At 49.6% G+C, this 25,255-nt stretch overlaps 1 protein-coding gene across 12 annotated transcripts in view; it reads left to right on the forward strand.

Annotated features, from left to right (window-relative positions):
• Positions 1-25,255, forward strand: part of FGFR2 (fibroblast growth factor receptor 2) — a 103,250-nt gene that overhangs the window by 18,647 nt on the left and 59,348 nt on the right. For 6 of the 12 annotated variants that reach the window (XM_066355711.1, XM_066355713.1, XM_066355712.1 and 3 more), the window contains exons 3-5: positions 7,252-7,518; positions 8,579-8,656; positions 19,067-19,236. In XM_066355711.1, coding sequence (XP_066211808.1) covers positions 7,252-7,518; positions 8,579-8,656; positions 19,067-19,236 — 515 coding nt within the window. The remainder of the gene's footprint in view (positions 1-7,251; positions 7,519-8,578; positions 8,657-19,066; positions 19,237-25,255) is intronic. The other 6 variants (XM_066355718.1, XM_066355719.1, XM_066355723.1 and 3 more) reach the window with 2 other exon arrangements.

Here is a 25,255-nt window from a genome sequence, read left to right on the forward strand (position 1 = left end):
GTCTCCCTCTCTCCCTTTTGGAGAACAATAACTAACGTCCTAAAATGTCAGAATCGAAAGGAGAGGGGAGCTGGCAAAACAGGGCGGGGGCCCCTCTTCGAGGAGCGTGCTCTGCAACACCACACTGTTCTTACATTTTTATTGTCTCCTTTCAGACTTGAAGAGCTAGCTGCTCACCATGCTTCTCAAAGACAGACCGAAATTATATGAGGGGTGTGCCTAAATATGTAATTTGTAATGGTTACCATATTGGAAACATTAGCCATTATTCCATCTGATCATCAGGAATGCGAGCCAGGCTCCAGTTTCTGGAACAGTCAGGCTACTGTGGCAGAGGTAGCTATTAGCGGTGGTTACGGCCCCGTGATCCTGACAGGGAGAGTTCTTAAGTCCTGACGTCTGTCCGCAAGACATTCTGACGGTGGGGTTGCGGGGAGCAGGCCGCGGTTCAGCCCCTTCACCGATGTGCATTTCATGCTCCGACTTCTTCTTTTTTTGTCCCCCAGCCTGATACTGGCAGGATTTCTTGAGGTAGAGACCTTTCATCTTTTATATTGTGCAGAGTACTGCCCCCCGCCGCCTCCCCCTTTAAGAACAAGTAGTACCTAAGCCTTATAAGGCCGCCGTTTGATGTCAGGGCTGTTTTCTTCTGCAAGTCTATTCTTGTAAAGGGGAAGCTTTGAGGATGTCTGAGCTGAGACAGTGGCCACCTTCCTTGTCCGTGTGTCTGCAGAGCCCCCGGCTAGCGGGCACGGCATGCCAGGGTGGTCCTCTTTGAGTCGATGGCGGGGACCTCAGTACCTTTGTCTCTTTCTGCTGGTAAGTTTTGATGCCAACTAGGCTGAAACTGTGCCAGTGAAAAGTGGGGGTTCCTCTCTCCCAAAGCTCTGGCCCTGTAAAACATTGACAAGCTGCTGTAATGCCAGGTGTCTGTCTGTCTGTCTGTCCAGGCTCCCTTGATTCAAGCTTGTGAAAAATGGCTCCAGGCGTGCTGGGTCCACGAGGGTTCTGTATTCTCTTCCCGTGGACAGAAGGTGGCTGCTGGCCCATTGAAAGTTCTTACCAGGACTGTGGCCTGGCCCCTACAGGCCACCAGAAGGGTGAGTTCAGGTTTACCGGAACAGATAGGATCAGCTGCCACTTACTTGCCATGGGTTTCGTGTACTGTGACATTGTGGTGACATTTGCAGCTTCACTCTGTGTTTCTTCTGTCAAGACCTTGGCAGTCCCATGGCCGCGATGTTTATTTCTCTTGTCCCAGGTGGCAGAGTACCAGGGAGGCACCAGGAAATGGGGCTGTCTTACTGCTCTTGCCCCAAATGTTCAATTAGAGTTCCCGTGGGAGCCCCGAGCTATGCCAAGAGGTACAGGCTTGTCCCTGCAGCCCACACCTCCAAACTGGACGGGCCTCTGCTGCAGTCACACACCTGCCTGGTGTTTCTCCTCTCCCCTCCTCTCCCCTCCCCTCCCCTCCCCCTCTCCTTTCCCCTCCCCTCCCTTCCCCCTTTCCTCTTCCCTCCCTCCCTCCCAGAGTAATCCATTTCTGGGTTTCTCTCTCTTTCTCCCTTTCTTCCCCTTTCTGCTGGAAGGAGTTGAGGGCTTGAGCACCCCTGACTTTCTGGGAGGGGAAAGCCTCAGAGGGACATGTTCCAGGGGTGACCCACTGTGTCCTTGAATCCGGGGGGTGGGGGTTCCCATTTCTTAGCAGAGATTAATCTTGACATTTGAAAAGACACCGTCCAGAGGAAGCCCCAGAAAAGGCTTAATTTGTGAAACGTGATACGTGAGTTGTCCCCTTGGCACAGACCGCCTTTTTCTTCCTTAACAGTTTAAATCTGTCGTCTGCTCCCCACGAAACGATTGGCCAGGGCAGGACGCGGGTTTCCCATCTGTTCTCTGTTTGCATTTGGGCGCCATTTCAAAAACCACACGGGAAAAGTTTATAGGCAAACATTATAAAAAGTGACAGTCTGAAGCACTGCTATCGCTGGTTTGGCAGCACCAGGTGTTACCTGAAATAGCTCGCGGTGCCAACCCCCCACCCCGCCCCCGCCCGCTGTCTCGGGATGACAGTGGCGAGGTATTCGGCGGGACGTGTGCGGCGAGGTCCCACAAACCGCAGCCTTCTCCGGATCTCACACGCGTTCCCGTCAGGGCTCTGCGCCCACACACAGCGAGAACTGGTTTCCCTGCGGGTAGTCACCGAGAGGCAACTTCACGCACGTGGCGTGGGGCTAGTGACGTCGGTGTGACGTCACGCCAAGACGCATGGCGGTGACCTCTTCTACCTTGATCTGCTCAAGGACTTGGAAAGTAGCCCCGGCCTTGGGTCCCTCCTCTTTCCTGTTGGAGGCCCCTCGGTTCTGAATCCCGTTCGCCTCCCAGGAGTGACGGCCGGAGGAGTGTCCAGGGAGGGCAGGGGACCCAGCTCGGGGCAGGAATTACACACGGAATGTGCAAGTGACTCAGACCTGTCATTTTAGACCAGCTAGGAAAGCGCCCTTCCCTGTCTGCCGTGTGTAAATATCAGAGTAGTCGGTTTGTTGAAGAGAAGCCGTGAGTGAGTCTGTGCTGCTGGCTCCCACCACGTGCTTGGAACCCCCGGGGACCAAGTTCAAATGGGTGCAGCCGCTCGCCGTCTGCGCAGCTGTGCTCCTCCCCGGCCGGCGGTAGCGAGACGAGACAGTGCACTGAGCCCTCCCAGAAGGTCAGTGCTCGGCCTTGTTTGTCCAGCAGTTTTAGGGAACGGAGAGACGGCGAATGTCCAACACGCCTGTGTGTGTGTGTTTTTCTGTGTCCTTCCTTTCAAATTTCAATTTATACCTGTGTTGTGGGAGCCTCTGAAAGAGCAGTTGCTGTGTAGCAAAGTGGCTTCTGGAACCTTCTTCCCTCATTGTGTTTTGGCAAGAAGGGCCCAGGGAATTGTCAGAAGGTGCGCTTCAGGGCTTCTCTCTGCTCCATGCTTCAGAATGGTGGAAAGCAGGACATGGCACCAGGACAGAGAAACCCAGGGACTGTTTGTATCTCTGTAAAAAGGTATCGTTTAACATCGTTCAGGGGGTGCTTTGCTCTGTGTCGGCTGTCGGCTGTGACAGAGCCAGGTGTACACCTTGGCAGAGGCGTGGAGAGGCCCGGCCTGTGTCGTCGGCGGGAGGCCATCGAAGTTAGGGAGGTTGTCCCGGCGCCCCACAGACCTATGGGGGTTAAATCCTGCTGCCCATGCAGGGAGCGGGCAGGGAGACACCTCGCAAGGGGTCAGGCACAGAAGAGAAGCCTGGAGGGGGAGGGCAGAATGGCCTCGCCTGCGCTGTCTGGGTTCCAGGCTACTGTGCCAGCGTTCCTGGCACCTTGGCCTGAGTCATCTTGGATGTGGGAACCTGGAAACTGGGTGACGTTCTGCCCCTCCCCCTATGTGTCCCACACACTCTTCCTGACCCTGCTCTTCCTTCTCTTCTTGGTATTGTTTCTCTTTACCCCCCCCCCTTTCAATTGCTCTCAGTGGCCCACTTGCCCTCCCCTGCAGGGTGCCCCCAGAGTCCTCCTGAGAGACCCAGGGATGTTTCTGGGTTCTGCCGGGGTTTCACAAGGACACCGACCCCCGATGAGCCTTTTGTGACATGATCACTCAGGCGAGACAAGAGCGTACACTCTCTGAACTTAACCACGGCAGCAGTTGCTGGTTTGAGACTTTGAAGGTGGATAGCTCAGTTTTGTGGGTGAACATCGTCTAATTGGAAAACTGGGCAACACTGTTGACCTGGTTCTACTGGAAATAAAAGCCACCTTTAGTACATCAAAGTCAGCTTACCGGGCCACTGGGATGCTCATGTCCTGTTCAATGCCTGGGTCCTTCTCGGGGCCCTTCTTGGGCTGTGTGCCTTTGGAAGTGTCCCCTTGGAAGCCCTAGCCTTCCGTGTTGGCTGTGGATGGCGGCGGTCAGCAGGATTTCTAGAACCTGGTGGATCTGTAGAGGTACGAATCCAAAGACCCTCTGATCCTCTGAAAAGATTGGTGCTCAAGGTCATGGTGAACGTCTTCAACCTGGAAGAATTGGAAGAATGACAGTGATAGTGACTGTCATGGGCCCAACGAGTTGTAGTTTGGAAGATCAGGTTCTTATCGGTTGCCTGCCCTTGAGATATCACAGTACTGTGCTCCCCCTCCTCCAACCCGCAGGGGGTGGTGTCCTGTTGGCGACACCAGTCCAGCAGCATCTCAGACACACTGGTTTCAGCAAGGCTTGGCGGTTTACTTGTTGCAGGTGAAGGAAAAGATTCTCGGAACAACACCTTTCTTTAAAAAAGGGAGAAGTCACAGCTCCACCTTTGTTGGGAGAGATTTCTCTGCATCATAATTGCGAGTGTCTTCCTTCTCTTTTATTTTTTTCAACAGTCTTAGAGCATTCCACCACATCCATGACATAAGGACATGGCTTCACCTTATCCGAAGGCCAGGACAGAGCCAGGTGGCCGCACGGGCCCGGTCTCTCCTGGAAGGGAGGGAGGGAAGCGTTGCTTCCTGGTCAGTCATCTCTTGATGACCAGTATTCCATAACATTCTTGGAGGCTTGCTGAGCACATCACATAGCCCCAATAAATATTGTTTTATGACCCGGGCTAATTATCGTAAATTGACTCTAACATTGTGGCTGTTGTTTCAGTAATTAGTTGTTGGAAATGGGGGACCCAATGACATCTGATCTTTGCTTAAACCAGCTGCAAAAAGAGCCAGGCCAGGTGGCCTTCGGGGCCCTGTCAGTTCTAATGTTGTATGAACCTGTGATTCTGGGATGCTGAGAGATGGCCCGGGAAGTGGGGTCAAACTGAATTCATTCTTCCTCCTTCTCTTCCATCCGCTGCCCTCTGTCCCGTTTTTGTTTCCCTCTCCCTTTTCTGCTCAGAATCCAAAGTTCAAAATATATCTCGTTAGTCACTCAGTTCAATTGCGTAGGGACCGAAGTGGCTTCGGGAGGTGTGGCCCGAGGGCCTTCCAGCTGAGTTCCCAAGAGCATCGCTTTGCCCCTCACTGTAGAGAAGCCGACCCTGACCGTCCTGTGCAGAAGGTGGCAAACTTTCTGTCAAGGACAAGGCTGTAATTATTTTAGGGTCTCTTGTAAGGACAAGAGCCCCGCTCAGTGACAACAAACAATTTTCATTATGCAAACAATGAGCCTGGCTGTGTGCCAGTCACTTTGTTTACAAAAAACAGGTCCACGTGGCTGGGGTTGGCCCAGGCCGAAGTTGGCCAATGGCTGCTCCTCACCCTCTGAGTCTGCAGGTGCCCCTGTCTGGCTGTGGTCTTCTTAAGACCAGCTCACATACTTTGTTGTTGTTTGGTTGTTATTTTTTGTAGATTATTTATTGCCTGTCACCCCCACTGAAATGAAGGCCCTACAACTTAAACTGCAGGGGCTGGTTTTGCTTCTTGTTCTTGCCTGAACACCCAGAATGCAGTGCGACCCATAGTAGGTGTTCAATAAATCGTTTTTGAAGGGGAAAAGCAAACTTGAAACTTAACCGGCTGGTCCACTGGGCTTTCAGGCCCTAGTTCTGAGGTGTGTTTGTCCATGTTCAATTTGACTTGTTTTTTTGTTTTGTTTATTTTTTTCACTGGGGTTATTTCTTTATGCTCATGTCCCGTTCAGTACCTGGGCCCTTCTTGGGGTGTCCCCTTGGAAGCCCTCGCCTTCTCATGTTGGCTGTGGATGGTGGCGATCAGCAGGATTTCTAGAACCTGGTGTATGTGGCCTTTGCTGTTCCCTCCACAGTGGGGCTGAAACGTGAAGCGACTTTATTCCGATCTTATGTGGGAGATTTGTGCCAACCATACACAAAGGACAGAACAGTTGTGACGTTGCCCAGATTTGGAGCCGCCCCAGCGCTGTGAAGCCTGTGCTCTCCGGGACCTGGGACTCTGGGTACCACTCACGATTCCCGCTGGAAGTAATGAAAGCCGATTGACTCATGGACTCCTGTGGGTCCCAATCAGCGGCTCTGGACGTTCCCCTTAAAGGATCACGGTTGCTTGTTCTGCTCACAGAGGTTGCATGGTCCCATCCTGCGCTGCATATTTGGGGACCGTGGTTATTATGTTCACCATGGGCTACCTTCCATGTATGGCCCTGGGGGAGGGATGGACGTACAAATAGCCCCGAGACCTGAGCCCTCGCTCTAGGATCTTGCAGTCTTCTCAGGAGACAGGACACATTCAACAGGAAGGTGGCATGTCCCCAGGAGCTGGTGTAGTGGGCAGACATAGGAGGAGGGGAGGGGACCATTGCACTCTGGGGCGGGGTGACTGATAGAAAGCATCACTCAGGAGGGACAATGGGATTTGGGCCTTGAAGTCTGCGTTGGGTTTAGGAGGAGGAAGCGGGCCTAAGGAGACGAAGGCAGAGGCCTCGGGAGGCTGGCCCGCAGGAGGTGCGGTGGGGGTGGGCAGGCAGGGACCCCGATTTTAACTTGGAGCGTTGGACAAGTAAGGTTTAGCAGCTTTGTATCAGGGTCAGTTTAAGTACTACAGAGACCTCCTCTCAGCTGTCTGGTAGGCGTTTTACTTTTTGGTTTTGGTGTTAAGGGTGCTAGGCTTGTTAATAAAAACAGTTTGTCCCAGCTCACCCAGCACAGAATTCAGTCTTCAGTCCAGCAAAGTTCTGATGTGACCCTGGGAGCCTGTGAATGCTCAGATGGCAGCTTTGTGGAAGGGCCCATTGGTTTCCCTTGAGTTTGAGGCATTTTAAGAAGCTTGGCTTGGTGACAACAGGCACAGTCTAGCACAATAAATGTGTGTGTGCGTGCGTGCGTGTGCATGTGTGTGGACACATAGCCATGCAGTCGTGTTGAATGAAAAAGTTTGTAAAACACACATTCCTTACACATAAAAAAAAAAAAATAGCCACACTAATGGAATTTCTTCGTGATTATATTAAGCATCAACTGAGAAGTTTTGTTGGTTGGTATCTTCCCCTGCCAGGTTCGGGGTCGCGGGGTAAAGCCCTGCGGTGTGTGGTGACAGAAGTGGGCAGCTCCTGCTCCGTGCATCCTCTGGCTCCTGCTTCGGTGCCCCGCTCTGTGCCTGAGGGCAGCGTCCTGGCTTCCTGGGGTGGCGGGGAGAGGCCAGCCTGCTGGGGCCAGTGGCAAAGCAAGAACTGCTCTCCTGGGAACACAGGGGCCTCCACTGACCTTTGTTGCACGTTCTCTCCTCCTCCTCCCCCTCTGTCTCCATCTCCTCTCTCCCCCACCTTCTCTGCAGAGCCACCAACCAAATACCAAATCTCCCAACCAGAAGTGTACGTGGCCGCGCCCGGGGAGTCGCTAGAGTTGCGCTGCCGGTTGAGAGATGCCGCCACGATCAGTTGGACTAAGGATGGGGTACACTTGGGGCCCAGCAATAGGACAGTGCTTATGGGGGAGTACTTGCAGATAAAAGGCGCCACGCCTAGAGACTCCGGCCTTTATGCTTGTACTGCTGCTAGGACGGTAGACAGTGAGACTGTCTACTTCATGGTGAATGTCACAGGTGAGTTGGCCTGCGGTCCCTCCGTCCACTCTTTCCTCTGTAGCCAATTTCTGGGTGACATTTTACTGGGCAAGTGGGGTCTGCTTGTGGGTGCCAGGCACAGAGCTTCATGGTTTGCTATGACCGCTTTTGAAGTTCTTCCTCGGGACCTGGTGTTATCAGAGAGGCTGGTCGTTAAAAATTAAAAAGGAGGCCTGACCTGTGGTGGCGCAGTGGATAAAGCGTCGACCTGGAAATGCTGAGGTCGCCGGTTTGAGGCCCTGAGCTTGCCTGGTCAAGGCACATATGGGAGTTGATGCTTCCTGCTCCTCCCCCCTTCTCTCTCTCTCTCTCCTTTCTAAAATGAATAAAAAATAAAAAAACAAAAAAACAAATAACTCTATTAAAAAAAATTAAAAAGGATTCTCATGTGCAAAGTACCATTTTTCTTTTAAGACAGCACACTTTTTTATAAGTAAAAGCACATCTCCCCTCCCCACCCCCCCTATACCACCGGCATCCTCGGTATTTAGAATAGAGGATTGAAATTTGGATGCTGAACATTCCCTATTCCTTTTATTAAAATTTGAGTTTCTCTCCCGGATTATTCTTCCATGCAGTAAGTGGGGGGGCTGCACCGGCCCCCTTCTTGGTGGCCGAGTTTAAAGTTTTGTTTTTAGAATGTTAGTAAACGGTTGGAAGGCCACACAGGGGGCCGAGTTTTTCTAGGGACCAATTCCAATTGTGAAGGGGACCCTGGGTGCTGAAACATTTTGCTGGAAAGAATCTTTGGCTAGTGTGCTATCAGTAAATTTGTTGGGGACCGTTTATCCAGTTTTATAGAGTGTTTGAATAGTGTGAAAGCAGAAAAACATTGAGACTCATAATAGAGACCAACTGTCACCATGGAGGGAAAATGGAAGCCACTGAGACCGTCTTAACGGAACACAGTCTCAGACTTACTGCGTGGGTTCCTGGGCTGTTGACGTCCCTCTCCCGAAGGGCTCTGTTGTAGTAGGTGATGGCGGCCTTTTGCTTGGAAAAGAAACAACCATGGGTCTGTTCTTTTGCTTGCACACAGATGCCATCTCATCCGGAGACGATGAGGACGACACAGATGGCTTTGAGGATTTTGTCAGTGAGAACAGTAACAGCAAGAGTAAGTAACGGCCGTCCCCGAAGGTCCCTGAGAGAGGAGAGCCTGGTGGGAAGTGCTGACTCTGACCTGTCTTCCTGTTGACTCTTCACGACGCCGTGCCCGTGACCCTCCCCTCTCTCCACTGTGTCCGCTTTTCCTGACTTTCTGATCTGAGAATAAACCAGTGCTACTGAACACCCTTCTCTACTGTTTGTCCTTTCTTACTGTGTCAGTAGTTAGGACTTTTCTTTCCTTGTCTTCTCATTTCCTTTGGTGTGTGTCTCACTGTGTGGGGACGTAGTAGGACCACATAACACCCTGGTTTTCTTTATAGCCATCGATGGTGCTTGGATTACCCGAGTGGTTCTGCCCTGGGTGTGGGGAGGGCTTCTTCTTCTTCCCCTCCCCTGGGGGACACTGGGACATACTTGGTTGTCATAACAGGGGTGGGAGATGTTGATGGCATCTTGTGGGTAGAGGCCAGAGGTGTTGCTGAAACATCCTACAATGTACAGGACTGGCCCCGTAACCGAGAATGACCTGGGTGGTGCCGAGGTTGGGAAACCATGGCTTTTAAAGTATTCTTTCCTGTATGCTGAGCAGAGATAAGGAAAGTGCCCCTTACTCTGCAGATAGAAAAGGGGGCCAGTGAGTGCTGTTGGCTTATTTAAAGACAGTTAATACCAAGCATGGGCACATAGGAGGCCTCTGCTTGGTGAGTGAGAATGTGGCTGCTCGGAGCTGGGCAGCCTGGGTTCAAATCCTGCACCACCCCTTCTGCGTTGGGTAACCTTGGGCAAGTAATTTAATTTCTGTGCCTTGTGCCTCAGTTTCTTCAGCTGTAAAATGGGAGTAATACAACTCCTGACAAGGTTGTAATGAGGATTATTTGAGTTTGTATCTGTGCAGTGCTCAGAAAAGTCCTTGTGAGTATTCAATAACGAAGATCAACTGTGGAGTTTTACTATTTTTCCGATAACATGACTGGAATGTTCCCAGAGTGAGTTTATGTTAGTCACTGGCATTTGCTGCTTAGATTTATAGTCTGCATTTACTTAGAAGGATTTTTAGTCAGTTTAATAAATATAAACAAGGCCTAAATTGTAAAGGCAATCAGTTACTGAAATAGACCCTGGGCTTTTTAGAGGAAGAAGAGAAAAATCAATCTTGTCAGGCACCTGGGGTAACATGTTTCTTGAGTGGGGAATTGGATTTGTCCCCAAGTCCCCTGGCAGCCTGGGCAAAAAGGGCAATATTTTGGTTTATATAGTCTTTACTTTTGGGCAAGAGAAAACTTGGGGCCTGGATCACTGGCCTTGGCATCACCAGGGAACTTATTAGAAATGAAGGTTCTCAGGCCCCACCCCAGACCCACTCAGAAACTCGGGGGGTGACTAAAGTGTGAGAACCGCTGGCTCAGGGGTTCTCATGTACAGATCTGCCTTGAACAGGAGTTTACTGTTAGAGACGTTGCTCATAAAACTGGGTAATAAGGTGAGTGAAAGTGTTTTCCACTGTGACTTGTCCTAACCTTCTAATGAGGTTATTTGTTTGAACAATTAAGCCTGGTGCATCAGAAGACATCACTCGCTTCTTGTTAGTTTTCTGGCTCCGGCAGGGGAGGCAGCGAATGACCGTGGCAACGAGGAGCTTTGGGCAGGCTCCGTACTGGCTGCTGGCTCAGTCGGGGCCCACAGCAACTCAACGGGGTGGAGAGAAGAGTTATTCCTGTTTTATTGAGTGGAAATACATGAATCAGTGGGCAAAAGCAAAGCTGCGAGTCAATCGTGAACCTCTGGTGTGTCAGATCTTAGTGCATCTCAGCCAGGACCCAGGCCGACGATGGGGGTGGAGTGGTGAGGCTGGCACTGTTGTTTACGGCTCTGATGTGGTACCCACGTGTGGGTGTGATTGCTGTTGATTGGGGGGACATCAGATTCCGTGGGCTTGGTTGTGTTGGCGTGCCTGGGAACCGCATTTTACTGGAGATCAGCGCCATGCTAATGCAATACTTGGGAAATGCTGACATGCAACAGCAAGGTAGAAGTTACGTAACAAGTGGGCTGAGTGAACGGAATCTCTGTCTCCTGATTCAGAAGGACTTACCTGCCCATAAAACCTCCAGGTTTTCATCCTGCTTGCCCCGACCGCCCAGTGCCCATGTAGAAGGGTAGGGGAGTGGGGGGCTCCATTTAATGAACACCAGCCCTTCACTAAGCGAATTGTCATGCCTTCACCTTGCCACTGGGGTTCTTTGTAATTAGCTCTCGAATGACACCGGCTCTGCCCCACAATGGGTGCTCTGCAGTGATTCAGGGCCAGTGTTAGCTGTACCAGGGATACTGCTGTCGGGAGCTGCCTCCGTAGGGTGCCCGTGAAACATTAGACGTGATTTAAAGTGATAGCAGTTCTTAGCTGGCGACTCGGCCCCTGCCATCTGTTCGTGTGATTAGGCTGGTCTGATTCACAGGTGCTGCCCGGGGCAGCTGAGATTAAGCAGCTGTGGCCTGCGTGGACAGAGGAATGCCACGGCCAGGGTAATTGGCAAGGCGGGGAAGGGGATGTTGCCATTAAAACAATTTTTGCCACCTCAAATGTCAAATGCCTGACCTGATTAATAGGGAAAATTGGAGAAGCACTGAATTCTTTGCATTTTCAGCCACCTGGAAAACACCCACGTGTCCAGTCTGATTCTGCTTGTCTGGAAATGCCACCGGGGTGTGTTTGAAAGTTCCTCTTCAGTGAGGTTAACAAATGATGCTCCAGTGACCCTGGGCTGGCGGTGACATTGCTGGGCTTTTTGAAGTTTTTTTTCTCTTTCTTGGTGGACAGATGTTTGCCCTGTAGCTTGTATAGCTTGAAAGCATACTGCAGGTGATTCCTTCTGCTGCACCGCTCGGTGATTGCTTAATTATTTTTGGTGGTTAATTGTAAAAAACGGCAAGCTTATCTGCCAGGTAGAGCTCTTAGCCTCTCTACAGAGTACAGAAAGCATGGTACCATGGCAAAAAGAAAAGTAAAAAATTAAAAGCAGGATTGATGAATTTTGGCCATGATGCTGGTGTCTATTAACATCAGGATCTGATCTGATTTCTGTAGGGATGTTTGGCAGTCTTCAGGTTGATGGGAACTTCTATTTCATTAGATGAAACCCAGGTCAGAAATGGGCTCATCTGTGGTGGAGTTCCTTGTTTTCATTGGCTGGTTGAGCCGCGCTGGGGTTTGAGGATCGTGTCCTGTTCTCTGACTTCACGGGCATTGTCATGCAGTGTCTCTGATCCACCTCCTCTCCCAGCGGGCTGCTTTGGGAAGGCGAGGATCAGCCTGGATGGTGAATAAATGTTTTGTGGAGTTACAGTCTTCACGTACATCATTGAGGGTCTCATTAAAAACGGGCACCTGCATTAAGAGAGTAAGCTAGTCCATAATACTTCTCTGCTAAAAATTATTTTGAAATAAATTTGGAAAATACCTCTTACCTCCCGGGACCCTTTTGTGGAGACTTGCAGGGCCCCGTGGCATGATCTAAGCTCTGGAGTGTTCTGTCCTGAAGCATGTTTAATTTTGTCCTTTCTCAGGGTTTTCCAAGCTGATTGACCATGAGACCTGTTCCGATGGACGGCATGCTTGGAAACCCCTGACATGAGCTGATTTGATTGGTCTGACCTTCCCCACCCTCTGAAGCCACGTTCTTCCATCACAGCTGTGAGAAGGGCATTCTCAGGTCCTATTTCTGCAGCTGACTAGTGATGACCTCACATCTTAAGGTGCTAGATACGTCCCTGAGCAGAACAGTCCTGTGACGGCCAGGAAATAATGCTGCTACCTATGACCATTAGTGACACAGACTTTCTTCTGGACAGAAAGTTGCCATTCAAAAGAGAGAGAGAGAGAGAGATTTGTTTCATTTAATTTATGCCTTCATTCATTGGTTGATTATTGTATGTGCTCTGACCGGGAATCAAACCTACAACCTTGGCGTCATATTGGGATGATCCTCCAACCAACTGAGCTACTCAGCCAGGGCTTAAATGCTAGTTTTTGAAATGCATCCAGGTTGAGGGTTTTGAAAGGTACTGATTTTATCCTTCAGCGTGGGAAAGCTTGATTTAACTATTCCTTGTTCTAGGTAACTTCATGGGTTATCCAGCAGCAAATAAGTAGGTCTAGATGTCCATTGGGGAGTGGTTTTTATTACCTCTGCCTTCTGTTGAAGTGATTCATGTTCCTGAAGGATTGGAGACTTTGTTCTTGGGAAAAGCGTATTGACAGAAAGCTCAGGTTAGCTGCTTAGCCAGAGGGAAATGGGAGCAAGATAGCCGGGTCAAGACTTCGGCTGCTGAAGTGCTTCTTTCTCCCGAGTGAAGAGAAAGACAAGCTAATTTTCTATTTTGGTTTCATGCCTGTTGAGACCTGTAGCAGATGCCCATACCTGTGTCAGGGAGAAAGGCAATTTGTTTTTTGGAAGTAACTAAGGAAAATGAAAGACCTTGGCCTGAGATTTCAAACTCTGTTCATTGATTAATCTGCTGATAATAGTTTATAGTCACCTTTGCTCTAATTGGGATTTTCAGTTTGTAGAGATTCTATCTAAGTTGGTAAATGTTGGTATCTTAGTTATGTTTAAGTTTCCAAGAATTGGAAGAAACCTCCAAACAAAAACAAAAACAAAAAACAACACAGCAAAACCAAAGTGCATGGGCTTCCTGCATTTTTTGAAGTTCCTTTGTGTAATGAAGAGCCCATCCTGAACTAGTGTGGGGGTTTTATCACGAAGGCCAGCAATGGTGTGCCATCCGGGAGCTCGGGTGAGTATTTCTTCTTTCCTGGGTTCCCCTCTGGTCAAACAGCACCACAGACAACTGGAGGGGTTTCTTTTGAAGGAAAGTCCTGGGAACTGTCACAGGGCACCTGGTCTCCCATTGGGCTCTGGCATTTTACACGTGAGTAACTTGCCTGGTTTGGTTTAATGTTTTCCTCAACGGATGCCTGACTGGTCAGCAAACTAGTTGTTTTAATAAGATTTCTCAAATAAAGCAACTCCCCTCCCAACCCCCATAACCACACCCTCACTCATATCTCTGTATTTTGTCAGCTTTGTTTTCTCTTAGTTTTATGAAAAACTGAAAACATATGAACTTCAGTCTCCTGCAAGGATGGGGGAGGGGCAGGGGCTCTCGGAGACAGCCCTCCACCCAAGGGTCAAAGCATTCAAATGCCCTGATTTGTGATATTTTTAAAGGCCCTAATTATAGACTTAAGACAGAGGTCTTAGTAGGGCTTTAGGGAGTTTGTGAGACTTAATCTAGGAGCTGAAATGGGCTGTGGGGTTTTTTGTGTTTTTTTATTTTTATTTTTGCATCAATAAAAATACAGTTGGCAGTCATCAGCGTCCACGGCTCACGTAAATCTTGAACTTTTGACTTAATTACCATGGGAGAGTTCAAAGGGCAGCCTGTAGTGGTTGAAAGAGCCTTGCTCAGGGAGCTGGAGACTTGGTCTCTCCTCAGCCCGGCCTCTGGCTGGGTGACCTTGATCAAATCACTTAACCTTTTAAGTGACATTGATCACATCATCCATCGGGCCAGATGGTCACTGAGGTCGCTTTTGGTACAGTGGTAATATGATTCCTTGTTTTCTTTTAAACTGCTGGGCTGGGTTCTCTCTTTGATTTTGGAGAGAGAGACAGAGACAGAGAGAGACAGAGAGAAGACCACAAACCTTAGATGTCAGCATTTGCATACGTCAGGGATTTTGTAGGGCCGGGCTCAGCAGCCCATTTTTTCTTACTGAGTTTAAATGGCAGGGTCAAAATAAATCTTCTAACCCTACCATTTGTTGACAGAATATCTGCCTAGAATACAAATACCTGGAAAGAATGTTAGAGCCGGGAGGGACCTTCTCAAAACACTCAGTTCAACCCCCTCATTTTATAGCTGAAGCTTTTAAGAGTTGTCCATCTGGTCTGTCCATTTATCCATCCATCCATCCATCCATTCATCTATCTATCCATCCATCTATCCGATACTCCATAGGCTGATGTCAACTCAAGTTGGACCTTCCAGGTGCTGTACTTGTGTTAACCAGCAGGCATCGAAAGGAATATTTTTTGCTATGGAAACAGCCCAGTGATGGAAACTGAGGTCAATAGCAGAGGTGGCCAGGGAAGGAATGATGAGCCTTTGCTGTGGGACAGAGGTGGTGAAGAAAGCATGTGTTGAGGGATCTTTGTGAGAAGTTCCTGTGGGGTTATAAACAGTGGTAGTCAACCTGGTCCCTACCGCCCACTAGGGGGTGTTCCAGCTTTCATGGTGGGCAGTAGCGGAGCAACCAAGTATAAATAAAAAGATAAATTTAACTATAGTAAGTTGTTTTATAAAGATTTATTCTGCCAAATTAGCGAAAATCCGACATAAAGTACTTGGTAAGTAATTATTATTATATGCTTTAACTTGCTGTAACTCTGCTTTATAAATTTTATAAAGTAAAGTTACTTCCCTACTTTATAAATCACCATTACTGTGGAATGGGTGGGCGGTTAGAAAATTTTGCTACTAACAGAGATACAAAAGTGGGCGGTAGGTATAAGAAGGTTGACTACCCCTGGGTTATAAATCTCTTGTTTAACCAGCCACATCTTAAGAGACGTCTGTTATATGAAAGTGTGAAAATGGTAATGAGTTAGGGATACTGCACTTCGTTGATGGGATTGATTAATTGATTGATTGATTTTGGCAAGTCTTGCTGTTCCTTTACCCTCATTATTAGTCTTTCGTGATTAAGGGCATCATTCTTTTGCTACATATTCCATCAGAAGATTCACAGAGGTCAGAGCAGAGCGGGCAATACCTGTCACCTAGGTCACCTTGTTTACTCCTGATTTAGTACCATTCATTTTCGGTGCCCTGGAGGGTTATCTCACGTTCCTCCTCTATTAATTGGCTTTAACCCACTCCTCATCCATCTCTAAAGTTATGGCAGGAAAGGTATACAACATGGGTGCCACACATTCCTTTCAAGGAACGTGATGTGACCTTGGCTTGCAGATTCATTTTAAATAATGTTGTTGAGGAGACATCTTTTCTGAGCCCCTACTGTGGGCAGGGGTTATTCATTTAATGAGTTCATCCTCCAGCTAAAAGTTAGGAACGCTGTTCACCAGCCTCGATGTGAAAGAGGCCTCCTTGGGGCGAGGATTTTGTCAGGAGCCTGGCCCGTTCCTTACCTCCTGCATTGTGTTGGGGGGTGGGGAGGCCAGGCTGTGAAAATAGAAGTACTGGAAGCAGGACGAGTTTGCCGAGGACATGAGGCCACTGATGAAGGAAACACAACAGGGCCATTATTCTTCTAGACCTTTTGGGTTCTTCAGGCATCTCATAAAACTAGTTGATCTCAGGAAGAACCATTATGAAATAATAAAATAATTCCTCCCCTTCAGAATCATGCTTGTTGAAGAAGTTCATGAGCTTGACGTCGTAAAGGGAGGCCTAGCCACAAAGAAGCACAACCTAGCCCGTCTGACGTAAGCGCTCGCCCAGAGTGGGGTTGGGCCAGGCATCACTGTCACGCGGGAAACCTGGAAAACTCAGCTCGACAGCCCTTTCTGTCGAGTCAAGACTAATAGTTGTCCATTTAGGTTTCGTGCGATAGCCCTGCAGGTGATCTGTTTCTTCTGTCTTGATCAGATGGGGATCTCGGGGCCGTGGCTGAGGAGCCCTGGTGCCCACGCCCGGTGCCCACGCCCTGGTGCATGGCTGGGCTGTCTGTTTCCTGGGAGCACATCTTAGATGTACAGTTGTGATGATTGAAATTTTACCCTCAGGGAAGTGGACACCTGCCAGAAATTCCAGCAGAATTCTTCCACCCTCGTCCTTATGTCATTCTTCAGGTGCCAAGACAAAGGTGCCGGTTGCCAGGTCTGTGTGGGCCCGTATGGTCTGGGCGATCCCTGTGTGGGCTGCAGCTTCACGGTCGGCTCAGCCCAGCGAGAGAGGAACAGAGAGGGCAACATTCCTGGTGCCTTAAGTTAAGCCCTACTCTTGGACGGTTCAGGGAACTCAGAGTCATGCCTAGCGGTCTGTGAGCACACATCTGCTGATTTCTTTTATGCAAGAAAGAAGGGCCGTGCCACGGGATCCACTGGGCTGTTACCGATGCTATCTATCTCCGCAAGCACTGCTGCATTAATATTTAGCTAATTCACGTGAATGGGCTTTTGTGTTGACATAAATAGATGACATGAGTGCGGACGCCCGAGGCAGGCTTTTTCATTTGGGTCGGATTCGGAAAAGTCATTGTGCCCGGTGACAAAGCTCATTATTTACTTTGTGCTCTGAAGGGTTTCTTTTTTAGTGGCCGGGGATGGATGTTTTTTCCTAAGTAGAACCTTTTAAGATGAAATGAATGGTGATTGAAATTGTTTCGGTGGCTGCCAGGCGCTGGGTTTCTGGTGATAGATAGGGGTCGGGGTCCCCCTGGTGAACCCCACGGAAGAGCAGGTGTGTTTACGGGCATTGGATGCCTGAGGCCGAAGGGCTACCACGTTGCAGATGGAGCTGGGTTCAGAGGAAAGACTGCAGCCCCCCACTCCCCCCCCCCCAAGGCTTTCTGTCGCTGCACCTGTGACTGACCAGTTTTGCCGCACTTGGCTCTGTCTTGGATCAGGCGGACACCATGGAGTCGTCCATGATGATACTCAGGAAAGCAGAGGGGAGAGAGCGCACAGCGCGCCCTTGACGAGAGGCCCCAGCTCCACCTTTCGTAGGGAGTCCAAGAGCAGGAGGAAAGCGGACAGGGGGAGGCGTTTTGGGTGCAGTCGTCCCAGTTCCTGACTCTGCCTGTGAAGGGGGTCGCGCATCCACGCGGGCACTCACCCCCCCCCCCCAGCGTGGGCTGTGCTGTCCACAGAACACAGCAGGGGCTGTCTCGTTCCCGTCGGAGGCCAAGCTTTCCACCCAGGGCCCCCGCCGCCTCTGGTGTGTGCTGTCGCTCAGTCTCACCTGTACCAGGAACAAAGCAGCTCTGAATCCATCTTCTGCAATGTCAGTGCTCTAGAACGTTCTAGAAGGTTCAAGGCCTTGTTGATGGATGCTTTTAGGGAGGAATAGGAGGGAAAAGTTAAATGCTGTACAAGAGACCGGCCGACGTTCCAGGCAGGAACGAAGGAGGCCGCGTCCCCTTGGCCCGGACTCGAGTCTCAGACTTTGGCGCGGTTGGAGGTGTGGATTCCAGCCCCGTGGAGGAGCTGGTTCTTACCAGCCGTGGACCAGAGTGGGGGTGGAGGCAGGGCCTCTGGAAGCAAACTGTCTGAGCTCAGACCCTGGCTGCACCTCCTCCTAGCTTTGTAGTGGCGGGTGGGCTACACAGTGTCTCTGTGCCTCAGTTTCCCTACCTGGAAATGGCTTGTAATCAATAGTGCCTTTCTCGTTGGATTGTTGTCAGGATTAATGTGTTTGACACGTAGGAGCTTTTAGGGCTGCCGTTTGTCACATAAGGCGCATTCGTCCCATAGTGGTCGTAGCCCTTGTTAGCGGGCGTGAAGACTTGACGGCGGAAAGAGGAGAAAAAGATTACAGCAGTCACCGAGATGGATACGGTGGCTCTTGGGCAGAAAAATTGTCCTTCGTTTGGCAACTTTCATAAACCACACGTCTTTTCTTGAGTTAGAAAAAAGAAAAACACAACTTTGAGGGTCATTCAGAGGGTACAAATTTATAAAACATTTTATCCGTAGCTACCGATCAAGTTATCCATTTAGACACGGTGGTAGACTTGGGGCCTTCACGACCACCATTGGAGAGGGAAAATAAAATTTTCTATTAAAGATGTTAAAATGTATTTAGTGACACGGTCAGTTGGCTGTCATAGAAAGCGCTGGGCAGGTAACGATGCCTCCGTGAATTTCATCCGACGAGGGTGACGGTAGATGCTATCCACAGTCTTTAAAGTGAAGCCTCGATGGGTAGATTGATGTGGGTTTTTGAGCACACAGCTTGTTTTTAATGGTGTGTAGACATGATCATTTCATAGGAGTGGCCTTCTAAAAACGATACATTTTGGGGAGGGCTCAGCTGTTCTTGTATGTGTTGCCATGGTGTGGAGAAAGGAGCCTTTTAAACACATGATTCAATCCACATTTAAATTCTGGCACTAAGAACAAGGGGGAGAAGGTGCCTGCAAACGGGTTTTCCCTTCCCTGTTAATAGACATAAACTAACAAGCCGTCTGTCTCCAGGGACCTCCAGCTGGATCAGATGTCAGAAAATATTTTCCTAATGTAACTCTTGCCCCCTCCCCCAGGATTTTGGAAAAAATAAAAAGAAACGTCAGATGGGTCGCATACGAAACAAAATGATCTTACCTATGAGGAGTTGAACCATGGAGCTGAAGCTGTCTGTCCCAACAACACTGTAATGTTGTTTTCCAAAACAGGAGCGCCTTATTGGACCAACACGGAGAAGATGGAGAAGCGCCTGCACGCCGTGCCGGCGGCCAACACTGTCAAGTTCCGCTGTCCAGCTGGGGGAAACCCAACGCCGACGATGAGGTGGCTGAAAAACGGAAAGGAATTTAAACAGGAGCATCGCATCGGCGGTTACAAGGTAGGACCACGCTTTCAAAATCACACTTTAAAAAAAAAATTTATTCATTGCCTAAGTTGTCCAAAGTGAGCGGAAACTAGAAGGAATTAAAACACAACTCGGTAATTAATCATAATTGATCATTTCCATGTTTGCTATTAAAAAAGTAAAAAGAAAAAAAGTTAGCCTGGACTCGCGTGTAATTGTAAAGTACAATCCCCATTTGCATTGTTCTTTATATGAGGCGAGTTTAATAACAGAAGGGTCAAAAGTTGAGAGTCTGTTTTCTATATGCTTTATAAGTCTATAAAAACCAACACTGCCGCAGAATTTGAGAAGTGTAAGTAGGGTTGCTGTGTTTGGGCGGGTCTGTGTGAAAAGCGGGACGGACCTGGGGTAGAGACCGGAGCACGAAATATTAAATATTACGTATGGAGAAAGGATACGGTGAGATGACAGGAGCAATCTCCCTGTCTTCCATCTTCGAGGATCCTAAATAGGCCATTACCGACTGTGGTGAAATGTCTTACCACTTGCTGGGGGTGGGGTGGGGTGGGAGGATCAGAATGGACAACCGTCTCCTGGAAGGTGCCTGTAGATGTTCGTCCAGGCCGTGGTTCATCCATTCAGCAGATGTGGATTGAGTGCTACCCTCTGTGTGGCGGGCACCGTCCTAGGCTCTGGGGCAGGCGCGGGTCCAGAAGGGAGGGCGGATAACAAGCCTGGTAATCCGGGCCTGACGTGGGTGAAGTCAGAGAAGTGTGCAGGGAGAGGTGATGCGGGCTCTTTGGGAAACTGGGAAATCCCGAAAGGATTCTGGGCTGAGTTTGGAGGAAAGGCAAGAGAGATGGCATCTCCAAATTATTTAGAGAGAACTTGAAGAATGGATTGTACGAGGAAGACTTCAGGAACCTTATGATGAGATTCTTTGGTGCATTTGGAACATGAATGAGCATAATAGTTACCTGCTGCTGTGTAACAAATTACCCCAAGACGTAGTAGTTTTAAACAACAGTGTTTATTACCTCACGCTTCCAGGGTCAGGAATACAGGTGCGTCTTAACGGGGACCTTCCGCATCAAGTCCTCTCACGGAGCATAATTGAGTTTTCAGTAAAGGCTGGGTTCGTATCTGTGGGATCACTTGTGGGGGCGGCGGTGGAGCTTCTAGACCAGCGGTTCTCAACCTGTGGGTCGCGACCCCGGCGGGGGTCGAACGACCAAAACACAGGGTCCGATGGCTTTAGGCGACCCCTGTGTTTTGGTCGTTCAACCCCCGCCGGGGTTGCGACCCACAGGTTGAGAACCGCTGTTCTAGACTGACCCACGTGGTGGTTGTCAGGGTCACTTCCTCGCAGCTTGTCGGACTCAGGAGCCCTCAGTTCCTCACTGAGTGTTGGCCGGAAGCCACCCTCCCGTCCATTGCCAGGTGGGGTCTTCCATGTGGCAGCTGGCTTCCTGTGGTGAGCAGACCAGAGGAGCCTGGGAGGAAGTGTGAGGAAGACAGACGTCACTGGCTTTGGAACCTAATCATGGATGTGTCTCCCACCACCTTTGCTGTGCTCGGTCATTAAGCAAGTCACTAGGGCCAGGATGACCCAAGGGCATGACTCTCAGGAGACATGGGGATCACAGGGAGCCGCCTGGGAAAGAGGCAAGTGGTCACGGAGAGAACGCTCCAGCTCAGACCGTGGGTCCCGAAGAACCAGGCAGGAGGGCTTTCTTGCTGGCAGTGAGACACGGACTTATTTCCCTGTTCCTCTCACCTGCGTGCAACGGCCATCGCTGCTGTGGAGGGCGCGTGAGCCCCTGCCCTCCACTGCCGTGGTTAAATGGGCCTTCTCGCCACCCACAGTGCCCTGCAGCCCTCTCCTGAAATACCACATACACTTACGCATCTTTAAAGAATTGTTTCCCTCTGCAAAAAGTTTTGACTTTTAACACTGAAAAATTAAAGTCTAGAAGCCCAAACCCAGAGAATGATTGAGAAAGCCCAGAGTACATTTCTAAGAGCATTTATAGGTAGTTTACGTATGACATCTGCTGCAAGGGGGGCGTGCTCTGACGCTGGGGAAGGGGACATATTTCAAGTGTATTCCATGACTCCTGCTCCTCGGTAGAAGCAGGAGCCAAGAGGGCGGGTTGTCTCTTTGTTCTTAGTTCAGCCTTAGACCAGGTACACTGAGACCGGAAGGTTGGCTTTTTTTCTTTCTTTTATTTTTTTAAGAATGAACAAATCTTTCACTAGCTGATGCTGCTTGTAAAGGAAGAGTTAAGTGATGAAAATCGTGGCTCCTGAGATTCTCACCCCCAAGTGAAAACATCATTGCTGCACCCCCAATAATTTATTTAAATACATCTTAAGTATAAGAATGATGGTCAGAATCCTGTGGTCAGTGCATTTCCTCATTGAGGACGGCCTTGGAAATAAGCACGAAGGGCCGATGAGCCTCCAGAAAGCTCCAGGTCTCAGAAGAAGTAGGAACGGCTTCCTGATCATGGGGGGTGGTGTTTGCTGATCGGAATGAGAGATTGCGAAGGTGCTGGAAGACTGAGGCCGCCTAATGAGAAAATGGGGCTTGATTTTTAACAGGTGCAGGCAGTTCAGTTTTAATTACTGATGACAGCATTCTGCTAAATGCCGAGCCCCATGTTCTAAAAGTAAAATGAGGACCCGCCAGCAGAATGCCTCCTGCCCGGCCTCACGGAAACCCAGATGACCAAAGCATTCGCGTCGTCTTGCATCTTGCGTCTTTCACGTTTCTTGGCGTGAAAGAGATGTGGAGTTTCAGTGCATGGGAACAAAATTCTCAAGTATCTTTTGCTTTTTTTTTTAAAGAAAAATAAAAGGCCTAGCGTGCGGAGGACCCGGGTTCGATTCCCGGCCAGGGCACACAGGAGAAGCGCCCATTTGCTTCTCCACCCCTCCGCCGCGCTTTCCCTCTCTGTCTCTCTCTTCCCCTCCCGCAGCCAAGGCTCCATTGGAGCAAAAGATGGCCCGGGCGCTGGGAATGGCTCCTTGGCCTCTGCCCCAGGTGCTAGAGTGGCTCTGGTCGCAACATGGCGACGCCCAGGATGGGCAGAGCATCACCCCCTGGTGGGCAGAGCGTCGCCCCTGGTGGGCGTGCCGGGTGGATCCCGGTCGGGCGCATGCGGGAGTCTGTCTGACTGTCTCTCCCTGTTTCCAGCTTCAGAAAAATGAAAAAAAAAAAAAAGAAAAAAAAAAAAAAAAGAAAAATAAAAGGTGGGGGGCAAAGGGAAAGGTCCCTCCCCTTTGGAAGGGGGTGTGCTGGCTGGCAGTGACCAGGGAGTGTTTCTTGCCCTGCTGGGCGTTCTCCCTGGAGCAGAGGCTGTGGCCGTTGGTCTCAGTGGCCTGGAGGGGCACCCCATCCAGTGCAGTGGGAATCAGCCTGGATTCACCACAGTCGCCGTCTGCTGGAAACGTAGGAACTGCCTTGAGCCCCAGAGGCTTCTGGGACTTGAAAGGGAAAGACAGAGATCTCTCATCTGGGAAAAACGTAGTTACCTTAATGTATAAGTTGCACTAACAATGTGTTAGATCCGCCCCTGACCCCTGGTCATGAAATCACTGGAGGTCAGAGAGACTGGTGCCCACCGCACGCCTCCTGCGCTGGTCCAAGCTCGATGGCACGGGGCCTGCGTTGGACCGTCAGGGCCCCCTCCTCGGGGCCTGAGCCTGGCAGAGTCAGGAGCATGGTCAGCCATGTTTGGTTTTCCCTTTGACGTTTCTTTATCACCTACGTGAACTTTGAAAGAACCATGCTTCTGTACGTCTCACCCGAGGGGACTGTCCTGGACTGGTTACTCGCTTCTGTGGCCGGCAGCCTCCCGGAAGCCAAGGGACCTAGTGGACACGCAAGGGCCTGCTGTCCGAATGACCTCTCCCGTGACTGCCGCCTTTTGCCACCTTTTTTAAACGAAGAAGCAAGGTGTCAAGTTTTCCAAGATGTATTTTTCCAGAAAGCAAGACCCGAGAGCTTCTGCAAACAAACGTGTTATTCCTGCGATGATTTTTTTCCTGTAAACCATGGCGGGGCCCCTGGGGCCCTGCTGTCCGCCTGGCTCTTTTTACCCATTGGCCCTCGCCCATTGCCTTTCGGCTTGCTTTGAGATGGTACACACATGCAGCCAATGAGGAGAGTAGGGAACAGAAAAAACCCCCAAAACACCCCGAAAACCAAATCAAAGGGAGTTATGGAGTGGAATAGAAAGCTCATTTTATTTCATTAAAATAACCAAGAGAGCCATTCGGGAATTCTGCTGTTCAGTCTTATTTATTGAAGAACTCGTGCTGAGCCATCCTTAGGTGATTAAGAGTCAAATTATTGTTTCTCTTAGCATGTGGGCCAAGGCTGGTTGGATGTTATTAATTTATTTAGAACGATGAAGCTTGACTTGAAGCAGAACTGCATCTTCCTGATGGCACGGAGGCTGGGGCTGGACCGTGGGGGCTGGACCGTGGGGGCTGGACCGTGGGGGCTGGACCGTGGGCGCTGGACCGTGGGCGCTGGACCGTGGGGGCTGGACCGTGGGCGCTGTTGTGAAGCCTGTGTGCTTCAGGTCACCTGTCCACCAAACGAGAAGAGTGACTCGGTCACCCTGCACATCTGACCCCTTCCGGCTCTGAATGCCGAGTAGCATAACCGTTGTCTGGCATCCACCATTTTTCATTTTAAACAACAGCACAGATGATTATTATTTTTTTTCAATAAAGAGATCGCCTTTAGAGCTAGATATTTCATAGGGCTCCGAACAGTTACGACAGTTTAATGCAGAGAAGCAGGAGGTGACTGAGATAATTAATGGACCACCTCTGTTCCCAGCTCACTCTTAGGTAGTGCTTTAGGCATGGGGGGAGGGTATTCTCAAAAACCATCTTTCACGCCATTGCCGAGCATGAGGGAACGAGATCACCGGAGAAGCCCTCCGTGGAGTTGGCTCTCGAGCCCAAGGCTCCGGGTCTCCAGGAGGTTGGGGTTCCCACGGAGCCTCGCTGGCGGAGCTGCCGTTTGGACCCGGTCGGTTTTGCACCGTATTCACGCTCTTACTAACTTACTTTATTCCAGTGTGGGTTCACGTGCTACAAAAACGGTTATGATGAATGAGGAACACATAGATAATAATGGTTTCCCCAGAGCATGAAGGGCCAGCTATCAGATGGGCCAGCGTGTACCGTTGAGAGCAAACCTGGGGCTATTTTTTTTAATAAATAAATTTTTATTAATTTTAATAAGGTGACATCAATAAATCAGGGTACATATATTCAAAGAAAACATGTCCAGGTTATCTTGTCATTCAATTCTGTTGCATACCCATCACCCAAAGTCAGATTGTCCTCCGTCACCTTCTATCTAGTTTTCTTTGTGTCCCTCCCCCTCCCCCTCCCCCTCCTTCCCTCCCCCTGTCCCCCATAACCACCACACTCTTGTCCATGTCTCTTAGTCTCGTTTTTATGTCCCACCAATGTATGGAATCCTGCAGTTCTTGTTTTTTTCTGATTTACTTATTTCACTCCGTATAATGTTATCAAGATCCCAACATTAATTATGGTAAAATACACATAACATAGAATTTGTCATCTATTTTAAAAACATTTTTCTCACCCCAAACAGAACCTCTGTATTCATTCAACAATAATTTCCCAATCTTCCCCCCCCCCCCACTCCAGGCCGTAGAAACCCCTAATTTAGTTTTTGTCTCTATGAATTCTGTCTCTGTTCTAGGTTTCTGAAGTGGACTCCTAGGATATTTGTCCTTTCTAACCCGGCTGATTTCACTGAACACGCTCAGGGTTCATCCAGGTTGTCCCATCAATCAGAACATCATTCTTCTTTTATGGCTGAGTAGTAGTCCAGGCTGTGGAGAGCCCACACTTGATCAGTCCATCTGCTGATGGACACTTCGGTTGCTTCTGCCTGTTGCCTATTGTAAACCGTGCAGCAGTGAACATGAGTGCCTGAGTTTGTAGGAATGCTTGCTTTCAGTTCGTTTGGGTATTATACTAGGAGTGGAGTTGCTGG

This window comes from Saccopteryx leptura, chromosome 13, assembly GCF_036850995.1.
Source record: "Saccopteryx leptura isolate mSacLep1 chromosome 13, mSacLep1_pri_phased_curated, whole genome shotgun sequence".
Lineage (NCBI taxonomy): Eukaryota > Metazoa > Chordata > Mammalia > Chiroptera > Emballonuridae > Saccopteryx > Saccopteryx leptura.